Source organism: Numida meleagris, unplaced genomic scaffold (assembly GCF_002078875.1).
Source record: "Numida meleagris isolate 19003 breed g44 Domestic line unplaced genomic scaffold, NumMel1.0 unplaced_Scaffold165, whole genome shotgun sequence".
NCBI classification, from domain to species: Eukaryota; Metazoa; Chordata; class Aves; order Galliformes; family Numididae; genus Numida; species Numida meleagris.
The window spans coordinates 1271746-1292983 of record NW_018363448.1 but is presented as its reverse complement, the minus strand read 5'-3'; the positions used below and the strand labels follow the sequence as shown (position 1 = coordinate 1292983).

The following is a 21238-nucleotide window of genomic DNA, read 5'->3' as shown; positions in this document are numbered from 1 at the left end:
GAAATTCTAAAAAGCAAACAACTGTTTTACTAAAACAAATGAAAAAAATCAAGTAAACAATCCCCCTCTGAAATTAATTAACCAACCAAAACCCAGACATTCTGAAGAGTTCTATTAACTGGGGGAAATGAGCAGGGGAAGTAGGGATTTATCTGAAAACTACACAATCTGCAGTAACTGGAATTGAGTCACATTAATGTTGAAGGGGAAAAAAATTCTATAGTCTAGCAATGCACAGAATGAAAATTAAAAAAGGGGGGGGAACAGATTTTTAAAGTCTTTATGTTGTATATTTATTTGCCATATGTTGTATATTTTGTCATATATTGTCATAATTGTCATTATGTAAGAGGACGTATAACAGCATAATCTGTTTCAGCAGTTTAAAAAAGAAAAAAAAAAAACACTTTTATTGTGCTTTAAGCATACAGCAAGGCCAGCACCAGAGCAGCCACTTTAAACATGAAACTAGATTCTCAGCTATTAACTCCTTGGTTACTTACTCGTGTCAAACAAAATCAGGACCCTGCTATGAAGATAACTCTGGTGAATAACGTGTGTTTCTTATTCCTGGAACTTACTTTAAATAGAAAAGACAGAGTAGCAGAAAAGGTTATGGTATCTCTATAAGCAAAATGAGGAGCTGGTATATGCGCAAGAGGACCCAAGTATCATAGCAGGAGTTCCTAAATCCTGTTGCTAGACATGAAAGATGCTCCTTTTCGTTGTGTTTGTTACACGGAACGGCAGGGAATAGCGCTGCCGCCTCCCTCTAGCTGTTCAGGGTCACACGTATTTCTTCCTACGTCCCAGAACATTCCCCGCTGCGGGGAATCACAAGGACATTTATGGCAGCGGGCTGGGGCCGCGCGGCCAGCCCAATTCGGGCAGTGCGAGGAGAAGAAGAGGTGGTAGTGGTGGGCGGCCGCTCCACACCATGCACTGCGCTCTCGGACCGCCAGCAGCAAACCACCACTAGGGCGGAGCAACACGGCTGAGTGTCCCGGCGTTCCCTTTTTAGGGCCTTTTTTTTTTTTTTTTTTTTTTTTTTTTTTTTTTTTTTTTTTTTTTTTTCTTTTGCCGGCTCGGCTCCTCCTACCCGGCAGCGATTCCCGGGGCAGAGGCGGAGCCCGCTGGGGCTAGCAGTGGTCGGGCTGGGTTGCAGGGGTTGTGATGTCCCTTGCGGAGCGACAGCGGATGGCGGAAGAGGAGGGGGAAGGGTCCGGGGCCGGCGGTGGGGAAGAAGTGGTTCAGATCCGGCTGGGGGACAAGTGCTACCCGGTGTGCAAGAGGAAGCTGATCGAGCAGAGTGACTATTTCCGAGCCCTGTACCGTTCGGGTATGCAGGAGGCAGGGCAGGGCCAGGAAGAGCAGCTTTTGCGTGGAGGGCTGAGTGCGCTAGGACTAGAGCTGGTGCTGGACTTCATCAACACCTCCTGTTTGGCCCGGCTGGAGCAGGAGGGTGAGGAGGAACCCCCGCTGCTGGAGGAGCTGGTGGAGGCTGCCTCCTACCTGCAGGTCACTCCCCTGCTACGCCTGCTGCTCTCCCATGTGCGACTGGGCAACTGCCTTGAGCTACACCACTTGGCCCAGGTCTACGGCCTGCAGGACCTGCATGATGCCTGTTTGGACTTCATGGCCTCCCATTACCACCAGGTGCTGCACAGGCCCGATACTCGGCTGCACCTCCACCTGCCCCATGCTCTCCAGCAGCACCTAAAGGAGAGGCGGATGAGAGGCACTGCCACTCTAGTGGCCATTGGGGATTTCATGGGCACCTCATCCCTGGGCCTGTCCCCAGGCTGTCATCTGCAGGCAGAGGCCCCGTGGTCCATGCTGAGGTACAACGATGAAGCGGAGCAGTGGCTACCCCTGGCCAACAACTTACCTCCGGATCTGGTGAATGTGCGAGGCTATGGGTCGGCCATGCTGGACAACTACCTCTTTATCATTGGGGGGTACCGGATCACCACCAGTCAGGAGATCGCAGTTGCCCATTGTTACAACCCTTGCCTAAATGAGTGGAGTCAGCTGGCTTCAATGAACCAGAAGAGGTAACCCTTGATCCTTGGTGTGCACATGTGTCCCTGTCTGTTTTCAAAACAGCCTGCTGAGTCACCTGGAGTTGGATGGACACAACCTTACAAGAAGTGATTCAGAGCTGTCTCTTGCAGCATGTGATGGGAGGGACTGAAGGGCTTGGCAACAGCATGGCAGCCTAAAGGCTTTGGCTTTGCTGGCAGCAGACCCCCAGCTGTGACACAGCCCTGCAGCCTCTCTACTTTTGGTGGCCTTAGAGCATGGCACAGGGAGCTGCTGTAAGAAGGGTGAGGAGAATGGGACTGTGTTGGGTAAATGCAGGTGATTAGGGGCACAGCTGTGAGGAAATGGGAACTAGGCACCAGCAGAGGACTGTGCTATGGCCCTCCACCATATGTGATCATTCACCTTGGTGTAAAGTGGTGGTGGGTTCCTATTTTTCCTTTAAATCGTAGTGTTCTAAGAGGGCTGTGAAGCCAGTCTCTCCAAACAGCCCTCAGTACTGGTAGTTGAAATTCTATTTAAAGTAACAAAACAGCAAAAATAGAAAATTATATTTTTTTTGTAAGTTTTAGATCCAGTAATCTATGTGATAAGAAGTTTTACTCCTCATAATGGAGATGTTCAGTCTATCAGATCTAGAGATCACTGAAAAGGTGTTTTATCAGTTCATATTTCTATAAAAAAAAAAGACCAAATATTTTGTAGGCCTGCATTTTGGTGAAATCTTCACCAGAAAAAAGGTAGGAAGATAGTTGGAAATTTCTCAGTTTATGAGGATGTTTTGACCTAGTAAACATTCAGTATCTTGATCTTTTTCCTTTATTTATTTTTTTCTTTTAACATTTCTGCTGAAGTTACTATTCAGAAACATTTGTATGTTCAGGGGACTAGTGTTGATGGAGACCCAAGAAGAGTCCTTCCTCCCAGCAAAGGCTGTAGCTGCTCTGCCTTAGTCACGTTGCAGAGTTATCAAAATACAGACTTCTGCTTTATTGAAACAAAATATTTATCAAAGATGATTTTTTTGGTTGTTTCCATTTTAGAAAAAGTGCTTAATTTTTTTCTTCTCTATCTGAATCAGAGCTGAAACAAGTAGGGAGTCCAGAATTTACTTTAGAATGGAATTTTTCTCCATCCAGCAAATTCAAGTAGCAGCTAAAGACCCCAGCCATTAGCATGAATGTTTTGAATTAGTGTAGTAAATCTGTAGTCTCTATTCCAGTTGAGCTTGCATGCTAAAATGCCTCAAAACAGAGGTTTGACCTAAAATGGCTGATTTCCTACTTCACCCTTCTTTCACTTCCTGTGTTTATCATTGTGAGAAATTCACTGAAATTTTTGCCTGGTCAGTCATTGGAATTGATTGGAAAAGTAGGGTGTATCAGGCTTGTTGGAAAGACACTGTACAAAATACTTGCTATAAAATGAGCATTTAGCTTTTAAACTCTGTGAACACTTCTCTGTGTGTGTATGTGTCTTGCAGCCTGTTGGTAGTCTCTAAAGGCACCTTTGAGGACTGAGCTGTTCTAGTAGGCCTGGCCTATGCAGTACTGCCTACCAAAATGGCTGAGAGCACATCAGCCTCAGTAGAAAAGAATGACAGATCAAACCAATCAGTGTCTCCTTTAGAAGTCTCATTGTGATCAAATTACAATGTTTGGTATTGGTTTATGTAGTGTCCGTAGCAAGGTAGATGTTATTATGTAAAATAACTGCAGCATGACAAATGAGAGAGGTTTTATAAATGCATTCTTAAGGCCCTCTTTTTTCTACCTTATTACCTGACTGTTCAAATTCTAGACCAGCCTTTTACTTCCACACTTTCTCATTTTTTTCTAGGATATATAGTAATTATATATTAAATTAATAAATGATTATTTTCTCCTCTTATTAATATTTTCATTTGTATTACCTTACCAACAATCTTAAAGCCCTCAATGCCTGACAGCAAAGTGTTACTTAGCATGGGATTTCGTGTTGGCAATTTATGTCAGAAAAGGTAGTGTAGGTAGGTTAGTGTAGTGATTGCAGGCTGAAAAGAGACCAGCATCATGTCTCCATCTAGGCTGGAAGGCAGCGAATCAGTGTCTGACTGCATGAATAATTAGCAGGGGAAATTTTTTTCATGGAAACTCTGCTAATCCCATCAAAAAACTTGTTGACTTGAACATTTTCATGGAGTCTCACCTCTGAAGTTTTCTTTCTTTTTTAACTTTTTTAAACTAATGTTTCAACTCTCTGATGCCAGATTGACCAGTTGAACAGCTTGTGGCCAGAATGCAAAAAAAGGATGGCTTGTGCTGTGGGAGCTAAGAGCAGGGGAATTTTTATACTCAGACTTTGCATTCAGTAGGAGCAGCACTGATTCCAGTCTGCTGATTAGATTAAAAATGCAATGCCAAGCAAATTGCATCTCATTTGTTGTGCTGCAATAAAACAAGCAGGGCTGTTGCCTAGCTTGCTGCTTAGGGAATAGGCTTGTTTGACTGTCTGCCAAGCTAGTTGTCAGCAGATATAATTACATATAATGGGTGCATCTTTTGCATATCTTGAGAGAATGTTATACTTCTCATTGAACTTGGTTTAACTTCAGACTACTTTTTAACAGTATCTAGATTTGGCCTGTATGACTGGATGCATGTGTTGGCTGTAAGAGAAGGATGAGGAATTACGGATATAATTCTGTTTATTTCATTTTAATATAACAAGTATTTTCCCTCAAAGAACCTTGTGAATCCTTCAATGTTTTTATCTTTAATTATTTGCTTTATTATAATGTAGAAACCAAGGATCTTGGGACTGTCTATGTGTGCATAGATTAAATATTCCAAACTTAACTCTAAATAGAAGAAGAAAACTGTCAGATGGTACTGATAATACTCTGGTTTATGTTATAGCTGTTAGTTCTCTTTCTAGGCATAGAGATCTTATTACAGTCATTTAAAATTTGTTCATAGTAGGTAGCTCCCGTATAGTATTCCTGCAATGCCCACATATATTTGAGAAAATATTATTTCCTGTTCATGCATACACAGATAAAATAATTTGCTCAGGCTCGTAGGAAGCTGGTGTCTGAGCCAAGAATTTCTCATCATCTGAGGCTAAATCTGATACCAGCCGCAAATAATCCCTAACATATCATAGTTTCTAGAACTCTAATTTTTTTTCATTCTAGAGGTGTTGCTGTACTTGGAATAGTGTCTTCAGAGAACTACATGGACTTCTTTGAGGAAGAAACTTCATGTAAAGGTTGCCCAAGACTACTTGGGGTCTTTGGGGATAGGAAGGTAATAAGGAAATTTGAGGACAGTTCAAATCATGTATTTCAGTACCTTTCCATACTCTTTTTTTAATTTGATGCTGACAGTTGAAATTGATCATGTAAAAGTAATACGGGATTTCTACTGCATGTGCCAGTCACAGCTGTATATTTCATGTTTATTTTCCTTCAGCACACTCATGGCAGGTAAATCTTCTAGTCTTGGAAGACTCTTGTAAACCCCTGGCTGGGATTATATACGCACACTTGGAATACAGTTTTTGTGAGCAATCTGCTTGAACTCTGGGGACTCTTACAGGAATGCAAGAGAAGATGTTCCTGGGGATTGGTACTGGTTTAGGAGACTTCCTCTTTCCTTCTAATCATTTTTCCCCTTTAAAATTTCTCTTTGCTGAGGGGAAAATAGATTTTTCAAAAATTTTCAGGTTAAAAATATCCACGTCACATTTATCACAAATGTATCATCCATGTTTCCAGAGCTCAAGTATGAATGCAGTGTATTCTGCAGTCATATAAGGAACGTATGAAGAATGGTTCACGCAGTAAATGTGAAGTGCTTTGGAAGTAACTTATTTCCATACTTAGCTACCTCTCTGATCAGAAAATCCTCTCTAATATCTAAGCTAACTTCTTGTTATATACTAAATGAATAAGGTCTGTCAGTGAACGAGAGAATACTTGCTCTCTTATTCCTAGCCAGTGGTCTCTTACAGACATGTTATATGGCTGTTAATGCAATCCAGAACAACCTATACTTTTCCCAGAATGTTCGGAAAGTTATGCATTCTGACCCTTTGATCCTTGCACATTAGATTCTTTCTCCTTTCTGCATGTAGTGCTCTGCACTTCTTTCAATGAATGAAAAAAGTTGTAATTTGAACTGCTGTAAAACCCCATAGGTCACTCTTGCTTGTGTTCCTGAGGTTCCTTTCAAGAGGAAATGAATAACTTCAGAAGACGTAGTCATATCCCAACAAGAAGGGATAGGCACTGGCGAGCACTAGGCCTAGCGCTTGTAAAGCACTTCAGATCCCCAAGTTTAGATAACTCGCGTAAGTGAGTGGAGTAACCGCAGCTGAATTTGACAAACTCTTCAGCTCAGTTGTTTCCAAGCTGTAGTCCATGGAACAATTGTTAGTTGTGGAGAGCTGGCTGGTTGCTTCATGTTTGTTTTTCTTGTTTCCAGCTGGTCTGATACATTAAGAGTGTAAAAATGCACTAAATATTTCCTAACATTCACTCTCCATGAAAACACCAGCTGTTACTGGCATGGAAAGGAGAATGGGAGAAGTTTTTCATAATGTATTGAGCCATTGTCCAAACATTCATGTAAAGTGTGCTAATCGATACTTGTCACAGCTTTTGAGTGACATATCCCATAAAGCTGAGATACTTGCACTGATAGTTATCCATTTTAATGAATTTTGGAAGTGGTTAAATGACTCATCCAGTAATTACAATTATTGGCTTAGTAGAGAAGCAAGTGTCAATTAGGAAACCTGAATTCTTTTGTGTTTGGACGCTATGCTCTTGTTTTTCATGTTGTCTGAAACTTATAGCATGTACAGTGCTACTCTGAAAGTAATGTCTCATATTTTGTTATGTTGGCCCACAACATCAGGGGCGGATGTTGGTGGTATGGCAGTACAGGTTTAACCTTCCTGCTGATATGCCATTAAATTTTGTTGCCATGTGACAGAAGTCAGACTGCTCCCCAGCTGCTAAAATGGCATCTGACATGGAAGTGCCTATGAAACAAAGGTGTGGAACTGAATTCCTCCATGCAGGAAAAAAATGGCACCCAATTAACATTCACTGATGCTTGCTGAACGTATGAAGACCAAACAATGGATGTTAACACAGTGAGGTGGTGAGTGGTGATGGCGACAGTGTGTCACGTCTGGTGCAGATTTTTATAAGTGCGGCATGCATGCTCCTGTTCGTCTCTGGTGAAAGTACATAGTTAATGTGGTGACAATGTTGGAAAATAGTATTCAGTATCTGAGAATTTGCTCCATCAAATAGCGTTATTGTGTTCTTTGCATCTGTTGTAGTTCCATGGAAATAAATAGGAGACATTACTGCTGGAGCAACTTGTATATTAAAGGTTACTAGAAGATTTTACAATAATAAAACACTGTCTGTGCGCATATGGAATCATTTTGTAAGCCAAAAATCCCATACCTTCTCCATCATAGACACAAAGTTACAGACTTTCTAACATAAATTTTAAAGGATGTTTGGAAAATGAAGTTATACTATGTTTTTTTTGTTGTTGTTGGTTTGTTTGTTTTTTGTCTCTGCTAATTTATGGACTTTTTTTTTCTCCACCATAAGTTTTACAAGAGGTACATTACTTTGAAAATAATGATGTTTTTCAAATACTTATGTTCATTTCATACCAACTATTGATCAGCATGTTTTTCTGTATTCTTTCATATGGAAAACAATTGCTGTACAGAGATGAACAGTGTGACCTCATCATAAATGTCAGCAAAAAAAAAAAAAAAGAATAAAAGCAGCTAATTCGTTGAAAGGAGCATTTTAGTTTTCAAAACTTTATCAGGATGACAAGAACAAAATGATTCCATCTGGAAACAATTTTTTTTCCTGAATATATTTAATGAAAAGAAATTGCAGAGTAGTCTGCAGCTAGTTAAGGTTCATTTTGTCCAGACAAAATCCTGCAAAACTACCTAGTGCTAAGTTTTTAATTTGAGATTCAAGCAGAATCTCAATTTACAATTACAATTGTAATTAAATTACAATTACAATTACAATTAAATTTACAATTTAATTTACAGCTCAGCAGGCCAATGCAATGCTAAAGCACCACTTCAGTTTTAATTATTGTTTTTGTGTTGATCTATTGTACACCAGTGACTTTCACACACTTAGTTAATCAGGATACCGTGTAGTAAAATCTCATGGATTTGGCTTGAAAGAGGCAGTACAGAAGGAATAATCTTGCTCGGGTGATGGCATAGACTTGTAAGTAGGATGTTTCTGAAGAGAGGAAGACATTATTAGACCATCTTCCATAGACAGAAGGAATACATTCAAATTCAGACCCTCCACACTTGCAGTCTGGTATACACAGACTATTCATTTCTAAATTGTCTTAAAACTGTAAGACGTAAGGCTTCTTGCACTTAAGTAATTGGGAAGTTACCCTTTGTTACGTATAAAATATAACAACATAATTGAGTAGAACAAGAAATAAAAGAACAGATCATTGTCTATGGTGTGCAGTGTATTTTGTTCAGCTATGAATGGAAATTAATTTACTGATACATCTTGCTTCATTGGGATGGAGGGTGTCTTTAGCAGCCTAAATTAATGCTAAATAAGATACAGGAGTTTCTCTTTTCCCTCTACTGCAGAATGTAATTCAGTGTGTACCACTTTAAGTTTCTATTTATTATGGTTATTAAAGAGACTGTGTAACAGACTAGGATGTGTACACATTCCTAGACTTGATAGTCTTTTTCAAAATTTCTTTAATTTTAACTAAAATAATCTCCTTGACTGTGTGTATACACGATATATTCGTCTGTACTAAAGGTACTTCAGTAAAACCTATTAAAAATGAGACATCTACTGAACAGATTAGTTAGCTAGACATTTATAGCTCAAACTGTCATAGACTGAAATCCAAAATAAAATATTCATCAGTCTCAGCATCAACATAATTTACACCAGAATGTCACCGATTGCTGTCCTGAATAATTAAAGTGTAATTACAGAATTTTGGACATGCACTGGAGACTTCAGATTCTGTAATATATGAATTGATATAAAATGTTGATGAATGTGTTGGAGCTCAGTTAGGAAGAAGTTCCTTTCCTATATTTTTCTGTACATTTATTTAACCTATTTCAGTGCTGCAATCTTTGTCTTTCAGGTCAAATTTTAAGCTGTTGGCTGTAAATGGAAAGCTGTATGCCATTGGTGGTCAATCCCTTTCCAGTGTGGAGTGTTATAACCCAGAAAATGACTGGTGGAATTTTGTAGCATCCATGCCAAATCCTCTTGCAGAATTCTCAGCTTGCGAGTGCAAGGGCAAGATCTACGTTATTGGAGGATACACTACACGAGGTAGAAAACTTTTTTCCCCCCCCCCCCCTATCTCTCTACCTTACTGCTTCTCAGGATCAGGCCATTTTATTTTTCAGGAAATATTTTCAACTGATGTAATGAAACAAACCCATTAAATGAAATAAAAAAAATAGCTCTGTTGTATTGCTGTCAGGTTGTGTGTTTTTTCAGAGCCTATACCTAGGATTTTTACTCTGCCTGCCAAACGTAGGAACTTGAAAACTAGATAGTTGTCTGTAAGTTCCCGTATGACTAACTGGCATTTGGACCTGCAGCTCTGCTATTCTGATGAAATAGGTCAGTGGATACTTCAGAATCTGGCTTAGTCCTCCACCTCTTAGATTTTGGTCATATAGTAGAAAGAAAGGTCTCAACAGGTAGACCTTTGTGGAAAATTATTAAGAAGTCTGTCTATATGGTGTAGTTCATGTATGGTGTAGTTCATGTATGGTGTAGTTCATGTATGGTGTAGTTCATGTATGGTGTAGTTCATGTATGGTGTAGTTCATGTATGGTGTAGCGTTTCAGTTTTTTTTTTTTTTCTTGTGCATATCAAAAAACTTGGGCTTTGTACTGAGTAAATGAGAGCTACATCACAGTAGACTTCCATTTTGTATGCCTTGTCTCAAACAATATCATCCTATTTTTTTCCTCAGAATTTTACTGCTTTGGAAAGCCGTAGAAAGTTAATGTTTCTGGGAGCATTGGGATTTTTTTCCCCTTAGTGAGTCAGAGAATTATTCATTGTTTATAGGCAAAGATCATTTATATGTGGAGTTTTGATCAGCATTTTTATACAGCACTGCAAATGTATTTCCTATTTTTTTCTTTATTTAATGTGGATTAAGTGTACAGGAAGATGATATCAAGTAATAAGCAATGACCAAAAGTCATTACAGTGCAAGCAAATGCTGTAGCAGCGCCTCTGAAGCCATGCTGCTCGTGCACTTCATTTAAGACAATCCAGTTATATTTATGGCTATCTATACCTGCGCTCTTATATAACTTGTTAGTGTGTCACCATCTGCTCTTCCCCTTGGGAGTTCATCTGGAGATCATCATGCGTAATAGTCTTGTAATTCAGAGCAGATTTTATTGAAAGGCCAAACTGGGGTCTGCAAGCCTGTTACCATTTATCACTTGAGTTTGTATTTAAGCTCTGGTCTCTAGAGGTTAAAACTGAATTTACTAGCTAAAAATTCATGTGCATTCTTTATTTAGTGAAGCCTTCATAGGGGATGCCGCCATGGTCTCCCCTGCACCATAAATCAGGGAGCTAGTGTAACAATTTCACAGAAAACAGTGTTGCAAACACATGCATCCACTGAGTTCTAGCTGAAGCATAGATAGGGCTTCAGCTTTTCTCTTTGCCACTATCTAGTGCTGTTGCATGGATTTCCTGGTCTTTAAATGAGTTTGACCTTGTGTATTTCTCTCTTTATGAGGTACTGAACATGTGCCCTTAGGTCATCCATGCCACTTGCTGGGATGTAACTAGCTTTATGATTTTTATTCCCTAGAACTTTGATTTGTGGAGTGAAAAGCAAAGTTAAGCTTGGATGATAAATCATCACTTGACAACTATTAATGAAGCATACTATGTTCATGATAATTTGATTTATCTGTGATCACCATTGGAAAGCAGAACATTGTTCAATTTGCCTTTTCATAAAAAATATCTTGCATATCAATCAGAGGCGAAATTACAATTATTAGGTTATAGGTAGGAATTATGCTGCTAAAATCTACATTCCCAGACGATTTGCATCATTTAATAGGACAGCAGCAGCTCAATTCTTCCCGCTGTGATAGAATAAAATGTTCTGGTTTTATCATTATGGGCAAAGACTCACAGTTCTCAGTAATCAGTATTTCTTCCCTGTCTGCTACACTTTTGCACTGTCTATAATAATGGCTAATGCAGTTTGTAGAGAGAAAGAATACTCCTCCATGAGTGCCATTTATTTATTTATTTGTAAATCTCTCTCTATTTCAGACAGGAATATGAACATCTTGCAGTACTGTCCTACTTCTGATTCTTGGACCAACTTTGAACTCTGTGATGTCCATGTTCGTAAACAACAGATGGTCTCTGTTGAAGAAACAATCTATCTAGTAGGAGGTTGTATTCATGAACTTGGACCAAACCAAAAATCCAGCCAAAGTGAGGATGTGTTAACTGTACAGTCTTACAACGTTGCTACCAAAGAATGGCTCTACCTCAAAGAGAACACATCAAAGTCGGGTCTTAACTTGACTTGCACTCTACACAATGATGGAGTTTATATATTGAGTAGGGATATTACTTTATCTACAAGCTTGGAGCACCGTGTTTTTCTGAAGTATAACATATTTACAGACAGTTGGGAGTCACTAAGACGCTTTCCAGCCTTTGGACAAAACATGCTTATCTGTTCTATGTATTTGCCTGATGTGCAAGATGTGTAATGGCATCAGGTTTTTCTTTGCAGCTCATTAATCATTGTTGGAAGAAATATTACTCCAAGTAATTCCAGTTTCGGAATGCAATGTAGTTACATAACATAGGAATAAAATGCTGATTCTTTTCTTAAAAAAAAAAAAGTTTCAGAATCCAATATTAAGATAAATGGTTCTAGAAACAGTTCTAATATTTCAGTTTTATTTTATTTTATATTCAAATTTCACCAAATATTGTTTATAGCTTAAATTTTTATGTTGGTAACTAGTGAAGGATAGAGTTCCAAAGGCAGAACTGATTATTCTCATTTTCTCCATTATTACAGACAACGTAGAAGAGAAAGAGTATACATGGTGAAAGTGAATATAATTAAATAAAATAAATACTACATCTAAGAGGAATCACAAAAGGAATGATTTTTTTTTTAAATGTAATTTTTACACAACCTGTTTTCTGGCAAATGCATAATGTTTAAAATTGCTTACACTGTCATGTTATTCTCTTCTACAGTCACGAGTGAGAGTTTCAAGGGTGCCAGCAATTAGGTATTGCCAAGAAACATGTATTCCCCTGAATTATTTGTCATAAAATGCTTTGCAAGGGTCTGGGAAGAATTACCTGGAGGCTGAAAGTTTCTGGATATTAGGTGCTGTTGTAATGGTAGTTAGCAGCATTTATGGTTGCCATTATGACAGAGGTAAAAAGACTGCAAATTCAGATGGAGAAGTTTGCTTATCTTCCAGAACGTTTTCAGTTTTAGTTATCCTGTTGTTTTCTGCAATACTGAATATTAAAAATCAAATTATAGAAACAAAGAACCAGATGTTAGCAGCAAGCTGCACTGTAGGAAGATATATATGAGTACACGCTATGGTGATTCTGCACCAGGCACTTGCTGCTTGATAACAGTCATCTAGGGCAAAGAGGAGACTGAATCGCTTGATGTGGCAGGGCTTATTTGTGTGAACAACTCCCTTACAACACCAGCTCTAACAGGTGTATGTGGATGTTGACTCTTTCTTGTGTTGCAAGGAGCCTGGTAGATATAACCAGTTTGCTACCTAAAGTTGTTAGTTTCTCCGAAGAACACAACGGGATAGTCACCACAGATACTCATTTGTGTTCCCTAGTTTCTGCATGTTGCCTGAGACCCTTTCCTTTTTGTAGCTGACAGGTTCACTGGAGTCTTGTGAAGGCCTTGGTCATCATGGGAACATTTCACAACTGCTGCATTTGGGAAATCATAGGCATACCTTGAACAGATTGCACAGATGTTGATTTTGCACTGGCCTTTTCTCGAAATGATGAGGTTTAATTTACTTGAATGGGTTCCTAGCATGGGGAGATTTTTTTTTTTCCTTCTGTTTTGAAATTCAGGAATCTGAATTGACTTTTGAAAATAGATGCCTGTTGTACAGAGAAGGAAAAGACAGCAATGGTTCCCTCAGGTCTCTTTTAACTCCCATCTTTTCTGTGGTCTTGAATTAACTTGATTCTAAAAAAAAGCTATCAGATGATTCTCTCTCACACATTCAGTGCTTAGGTGCACAATCTTGATGCTTCTGATCATGCATAGCAACCCAAATAGAAAATTCCGGGAAACATTATGTACTATGTATTCAAGGTACTTTGAATATCCAGAATTAACCTTCTGGGTGGAATTTTTGTTGTCTCACAGAGTATGGTATGCTTAGGCCCCAAGTAGTGTCTACCATTCATCTGTATGCATGAATTTCACAAGTTTAGCCTTTGTGTGTTAGTTTCCATTCCTTCGAAAACCTCATGAACTGAGCAGCTGCTGTGTTATGACAGTTACATCAGACCAAACAGTGGCTTTTCTACGATGAAGAAATAAGGTGACTTTCCTAAGATTCTTAAGTGATTTGTTTTTAGTTTTTAATCTATAAGTTTTAGAATAAATATAGACACTATTCCATTGTCTGGTTACAAATTATTTCAGCCACATTATTTTACTTCCTTCCTTTTCACTTTCACATATACTACCCTACTATAATCCATTAGATAACTCACAGTAGTACTGCTAGAGGAAATCATATTTGAGTTGTGGCATTCTCTCACCTGGCAAATTAACTGTGAAGAACTCACATTTCCAGATTTTCAATTTAGTATATCTAATCCTTTCAAACACATCCATTGTGTAGAGCACGCATCATTACAAAAGATGTGATACAGTGCTTTTAGTGTGATCTTTTTCATGAGAGGCCCTCCTAAATTGGAATTATGTATGTGTTGGTTTCAGCTTCTGGTAGTCAGGTGATCATGTAGAAATGTGGAGAACCTGCTCAAATGTAGAAGAGAAAAAAGCTCAGATTGTGAATGCCAACAGACTCTTCTATCAATATGTGGAGCAAATTTATCAATAATGATAATTAACAGTGCTACAGTTGCAAATCAAAACTGGTGTTGAATTTAGTAGTATGAAGCTAATTAAGTTAAGTGGACTGTATAGCTACAGGCTGAAATAAATATAGCTTTTTAAGCAAAATTAATTACAGAAAAGTATGCAATGGATATTCCTCACAAATCAGGAAAAACATCCTACAACCTGTAATGACTGTCCTTTGCCCTTCTTATTTTCTTTCCAGAATTTTAATATTCCACGTAAGGTGCTGCTGAGCAGTTTCTGGCCTTCTGGGCAGGGAAAACTGGTTGAGAGTCCCTAACAGTGAGTAATTTAAAAGCTGCTTTTTAGCCAGTGGAAATGTTGTTCAGTGATTCAGTGTGCTGTGTTTGCTTTTTTGGTGGGAAAAAATGTCCTATCTTATAGACAGAAAAGCTTCTTTTGAACAACAGTTGAAGTGTAGAGCAATGGTCCTTATGATCTTACCAGCTACAAAATTCCTCAGTGTTATCCTGATATCCATATTCTGACTTACGTGGCTTTGGAGAGATCACTCTACCTGCTTGTGTCTTCGTTCCCCAAGACAACACGAGTAGGAATGCTGATCATGCTGGGACACAAATGGTTTGTCTGGTGTTGCAATGTTTGTGAGATCTCTTGAATGTGTGAAGAACAAATATTCTGCTTATTGTAACCATCTTCTTAGGTATTAAAATTGCTTGATGGAAACTGGCAAGATAGAAGACAACTAGTAATCTCATTTTGGTCTCTGCTAATTATCTTCATTTTGAACTGATGGCTACTTCCTATCTTTCTTTTGTTTCTGTTGCCTACTAGCTTACAGTTTGCCGAAGTTTCTTAGTGTTGGTGTTCTCAAGTCTGTATGCAAATTTAGAACTGCTGCTTTCCTGCCTTGTCTTGGTTATCCAATGCTTGCATATTCACTTTTCATCTTAATTGACTGAATCTGTTTGATACTAGCCAGTAAAAGCTGACTGTAGAAGAGGATGATCCCAAGTTGAAAGAAAGAACAACAGGAAGAACAACTGACTCTAAAGTCCTGAGGGAGAAGTAAATGGAAAACTCTGGGAACTTTAGTCCCTTCCCATAAAACAGAGAAGTGTTAGAAAGGTTGCTCACATCAAGCCTAAGAGAGAGCATAATAGTTTCTTCCTTTCCAGGAATGGTTTGTGGTTTTCAATGTGAAATAAGAGTTATGTGGAGCTTAAGTTTAATCTCCCTGGCCAATTTCCATAGATTTCTTTTTCTGCCCTGTCAGCTGAACTTCCTTTGCCTGAATATTTTTTCCATTCTTTGAGAGTTTTGTCCTACATCAGTGTCCAGACTGTTTGGATGAAATCATATGATAATACTTTGTTGACCTTTTCTTTTTGTTAGTCTCCTTTTCACTGGTCTGTGTCTATCAGTCACAGATGAAAAAGTAATTTGTAATTCAGGTATTTTTTCATTTATTCAATTATTGGCTTTTGAAAGTTAAGTCTACCATGCTACAAATGGTTTTTTTTGTTTGTTTGTTTGTTTTTTTTTTTTCATTTAATCCTCATTTTAGTGAGAAATGATGCTACAGATTCAGAGTTTGTGGAAATTGACCTGTATCAGTCATGTGAGAGAGCGGAAGGCACAGAGTATGGTAATGACGCTTAACATACAACATGCTCAAAGACCTGCAAGAGCAGAGACTTATTATCACAATTGTCCCTGTAAGATAAGGTACATACTGTAAATGATGTTAAACCAGTAAAAATCCCTGGGATACCTGTCATTGTTACCAATGAACTTATAAGCAGTCATCAAAAGTCCTTTTAGGGCAGAAACTGTTGGTATCCATAGTATGTTGTATTGATTTTGCATTTACAGTAATGACCAAAGGGTGGCTCCCTGTACCTATGTATGAACCAGAATAACAGATGTAAGATAAAGAAAGGTTAAACATTTTTCTCTACAGTACTAACATACTCAGAGTATGTTTTCTCTCTAATCAACTTAGAGTCTGTTTTAGTGTAATTATGTCTTTTTTATACCGAAAGAAGGGTGGAATTTGGATAAGGAGTCTGGATTTTGTGAACTACTTGGGTAACGCATCCACATCTTTAAACTTGCTATCCCAATTATGCATTCTTTGTGATTTTTTTTTCTAAAGCCAATAGCCATTATCAATAACATGTGTTATGTCCTAAGTATATCAGTATTTTCTTAAGTAAGTTTCAGTTTCTTTATTTTAATTAGAAGGCTTTCATTTCTGAAATACAGACTGTTCATCTTCTATAAAAGAAAATGAATCACTGCAATTACTGTCTCTTTCTAGTGGAAGGCGGATTAGTCAATATCCAGTTTTAGAGTATCCAGTTATATTCTGTACGTTTTCAACTAATATAAGCTTTGATAGGAGAGAAGAGTGTTCAGCTCTTGAGCATTTTCTGTTTGACGGTACTTGTACCATTATTTAAGATTTAACAATAGTTGTGAACTCTCTGAATCCTCATTCCCTCACATCATTTTCTGTTTGGAGTTTATGATTATTTGATCTGCTGTTGATTTTCCACTGTCTGATATTTTCCAGATGTTTCTAAGGATGAGCCTTACGATAAGACACCCTTTATGAATAATTTTCTGAAATTAAAATAATATACTTTTCCCCAACAGTTTTTACCTATGAAGATTTTATCCAGCCATTGTGGCTTTTCCAGGGCAAACCTTAAATTCAGTGATTCTACTGTGCTGTAATACTCATCTTTGAGTTAAGAGATGCTGGCAGTCCACAAATCACTGCTGACATAAGATTTCTTATGAAACTGTCAACTTCCTGTATGCTGTAAGCTGCTGTCTCTTTTTGAGTTATTTCTAGCCCTTCTTGTTGAAAATTTCTGTAAATATGAGTGAATTGAGTGATAAAAACACCGCTGCTGTCGAAAGTTCCTGTGACTCTTACTCCTAAATGCTATGTAGGTTTTGGTATAGCCTAAAATCCTCCTTCCGGGAATCTTCCTAACTTTAAGTTCTCACCTTTTCAATGTGACTTAACCTATAAACTTTCTGGTTGGCTTTTATTTGTCGTGCTTTGAAACACAATTATGTAGAATCCTGAACATGTTATTGTACTTAGTGAATAGTCATAGTTCAAGGGATTTATGCGGAGTAAAGATAGTAGAATCTTACCTCTAGTTCTGTAAGGAGAAGACTTCAGCTACACATGGTTTGAAATGTAAAAAGTGATGTTACTTATTCTCCTCTGGAACTTAGTCTAATTTCAGTATTTACACTACTTAGAGATTAGAAAATTTATTACCCAACAGCCATTTGGAAGTGATGTCAGAGGGACTCTGTTTTCATCTTTGGATATTCTTATTGCTGTTCTCTTTTTCTCTTGGGTTTACTACATATGTCTGGTATAGCATTCTATTGCCTTTTTAGTTGATTGTAAGGGAAATTTTGCCATTTAACAGTTAGGGCCTTGATTTATTGTGAAGACCAGTGCTTTGTCATCTGAAATGTGTATTTTACTGTTATAAATCAGCAATTCATAACTGCTCTGAAGCCCATAAAAACGTGATTTGGGGTGGTGGGGATGAATATGGAGTCAGAAAACAGATGTTTACGAATAGTCCTTCTGCAACCTAGAGGCATATTTTCAAACGTGGAAGCAAGTAGAAAAAGTTTTAAATGCTTTTAAAATAACAACTCCCTTTTCCCTCTTCCCCTCTCTCCCCCTGCAACAGCAATGATTCGTGGTAAGGCATCTGTGCATTTGGAAGAAAATGTTAGTGATGAGGTAAGAATACGCTGTTCTTGGGAATGTGATCTCTTATCCGAACTGCTGCTTGGCAGGTCCAGAAACATACTTTCAGATTCAGTATATCTCTCTGAGTGACATTTATGACTTTTTCGTGACATATTATCTCCTAACATATGTAACAGTGATAGATGTGGCAGGGAGAGGAATGACAGAAGCCCTATTGTATATCTGGGAACAAATGCACAATGGGCTTGTAGAAAGGCTTTTGTCAATGGTTTACGGGCATTCGGCCCGGTTCCATGACTATTGGGACGGGGGACCCACGGGCCCATGCCCCAGGAAAGGGAAAAGGGAAAAAGGGTAGGGAGATGAGCCTAAGAACAAAACAACGGCAACGATCTGAGGAGAAACAAACTAATTTACTAAATAAGATACCAGAATGCAAAATAACACACTATAATACAATATAATTACAATTTAAGCTAATAAATCCAATACAATGAGAGAGTGTCCAAAATTAAGGTAGGCCTTACTCTAGTGCCGGTGGTGAGACGGCTGAGGAGCGAGATGCTGCTAGGACGAGAGACAGGATGAGAAGAGAGCGTCTCGTGATCTGCAAACAGTTTTATCTTTCCCTCTGAATGGAAATGGTAACGGAGCAGCGAAGTCCCCTGGGAAATGTAGGTCTTCTGAGGACCAGGTACCCGGAACTATCCACAGAAGTGGAGCATTAACTCTTTAACTCCCAGTACACTACATGATGTGGAAGACCAATAACCAAAAATCATAAAACCATGACAGCTTTTAAAAATATAAAATAAATATTTTTAATAGGGCTGGATCCAAAGCCTTTTGATGATAATAAAACAGAACCAGCTTTGAATTTGGCTCATATTTCAGTGAATTAATTAATTCTGAAAGAATCTGAAAATATGCTAATTGTGCAATTGGCTGATAAAAGAAAAGGCATTTACTGAAGTCTTGGAGAATTTTCTTACATCTGTGCTGTGTGTTGTCTTATCTCTGTTAACACAAGTCTTTCAAATATACTGGTCTAAATATTCAGGAGAATTATGTTTTCCTGGGAATATCTGGTAAACATGTTTTATTTTAGATTACAGTGCTGTAAGATAGTTTTTCTCTTTCCACAATGTCTCTGGTAAAATAAATGGAAAAAAATTGCATATATAGGTAGTTGGATCTGTCATGTGTTACAGTTCTTCCATACACCACAAAATGCAGAGACCCATCATTTCTGTTTTACATAGTCAATATACGAACACAAAAGATTTATTTGCAGAAGGATTGGAACTTTGGCAGATAACCATGTAAGGTGAAACAGCTCCATGAACAGTGTGAGAGCAACCCACTTCAGGGCTATGCTTTTATATTTACCAAACAGGTTGTGAAACAAGAGTATTTCCCTCTGTCCTACAACCTGCTGTATTTGTATCCAGTGAGGAATTGGGCATGGGCTTTACTGGCACTGTTGTTTCATTAAGGAAAGTGGGTCAGACTGTGTGGAACTTGCTATTCAAGATTAGTTGTAGAGACGCTTTTTACTGTTAAGGCATGATTGTTGTTAACATTTGTGGCCGCAATGCCCCTAGAACTTCCCTTTTCTGAGTAGCGTAATCATAGAATCATAGAATGGCTTGGGTTGGATAGGACCTGCAGGATTATCAAGTTTCAACCCCCCTGCCGCAGACAGGGTTCCCAGCTGCTAGATCAGGTTGCCCAGGGCTCCATCGAACTTGGCCTTAAACACCTTCAGGGACAGGGCATCCCCAACCTCACTGGGCAAGCCGTTCCAGCATCTCACCACCCTCTCAGTAAAAAACTTTCCTGTGTTTGAGGCCCCAGGCTTGGATGCAGTATTCCAGCTGGGGCCTCATCAGGGCAGAGTAGAGGGGGACAATCACCTCCCTCACCCTGCTGGCCACCCCTCTTCTGATGGAACCCAGGATACCATTGGCTTTCTGGGCTACAATTGCACACTGCTGGCTCATGTTAAGTTTTTAATCAACCAGGACTCCTAAGTCCTTCTCAGCAGGGCTACTCTCAAGGAGTTTTCCCTTACTTCGACCCAAGTGTGAAACCTTGCACTTTGCTTTGTTGAACTTCATTAGGTTCACAAGGGCCCACCTTTTTATCAAGGTCCCTCTGGATGGCATCCCTTCCTTCTGCTGTATCAGCCGCACTACTCAGCTTGGTGCAATCAGCAAACTTGCTGAGGGTGCACTCAATCCCATTGTCTGTCACTAATAAAGATGATAAAGAGCACTAGTCCCAAGATGGAAACCTCTGAGACACCGCTTGTAATGCAGTAGGAGCTCTGACATTGTTTTCTTGTGGATTCTCAGCTGATCCATCTGCCTTCCAACACCTTCAAGTCAGCAATCATGTTCTGCCAGCAGCTTTTCATGAGAAGTTCCACTCTCTGAATGGCCCCTGAGGTCCAAAATAAACTTAGGGGAACATAAATTCTTTTACCCCCTTCTGTGTCCGGCACTCTGCTGACTCTGCTCCAATGGTAAATAGAAGTTTAGAAAAATAGGAAATACTTCCGTACCACCTGGGAGCAAGGACCCTAAGTCACTGTCGGCCAGAAAAATCACTTGTTTTCTGTCAGGCCTTTTTCACCACAGGGAGATTTTAATAGGGTGCAGTCTCTCTTGGCTTCAGGTCTTTCAGGTAAGGCTGGATACTCACTCTGTCAAGGTCTTCTCTGTCAATCTAGAAAATGCTTCCTTCAGGTGCCATAGGGTGGGACATATTAGGAACTCAGAAGCCCATTAATTCTTTTCTGATTTCTGTGGGAGGTCTTAAAAACAGTTGTAAGATTTTTTCTCAGAGGGAGCAAGTTTGGCCTCTATAGCAAGCATAGGTGGTGCACAGCAATAGTGAAATTTAACTGTCTTTTTGTCAGAATTAAAATGCGGTTACACTTTAAAATCAAATGAAGTCAGAGATCCAGGACATGTTTTGGTGCCAAGAAAATATGAATTAGGGTACAGAGTATGCCATTATTTTTAGTGTTCACATGTAGGTACAACTCAATTGATACAGCTGTACATAGAATTAGGAAAAAGATACAGATGTATTTCAGTATGACCTACAATGACTAAGCATCAGGACATTAAATTTGAGATACTTCTGCATGGACTCTGATGTTTGTAAGTTCAACACTTACTGCCTTAGTTAGAAGTTTTTCTAACTAGGCATTTAGAATTCATAGTCAATGACTCTGAGCCTGTTTTG

General features: G+C 38.8%; 1 protein-coding gene across 1 annotated transcript; it reads left to right on the top strand.

Moving 5' to 3' along the window:
- The first annotated feature begins 1093 nt into the window (after nt 1-1093).
- KLHL42 (kelch like family member 42) lies at nt 1094-16884 on the top strand. Its single transcript, XM_021382053.1, has 3 exons — nt 1094-2054; nt 9228-9421; nt 11418-16884. The coding sequence occupies exons 1-3, from the start codon at nt 1174-1176 to the stop codon at nt 11867-11869; spliced, it is 1527 nt and encodes a 508-aa protein (XP_021237728.1). The 5' UTR covers nt 1094-1173; the 3' UTR covers nt 11870-16884.
- The last annotated feature ends 4354 nt before the right edge of the window (nt 16885-21238 follow it).

Coding starts and splice junctions, on each gene's coding strand:
- KLHL42 (XM_021382053.1), top strand. CDS start 1,174: ATGTCCCTTGCGGAGCGACAGCGGATGGCGGAAGAGGAGGGGGAAGGG. Junction 2,055..9,227: donor GCTTCAATGAACCAGAAGAG/GTAACCCTTGAT, acceptor TTTGTCTTTCAG/GTCAAATTTTAAGCTGTTGG. Junction 9,422..11,417: donor TGGAGGATACACTACACGAG/GTAGAAAACTTT, acceptor TCTCTATTTCAG/ACAGGAATATGAACATCTTG.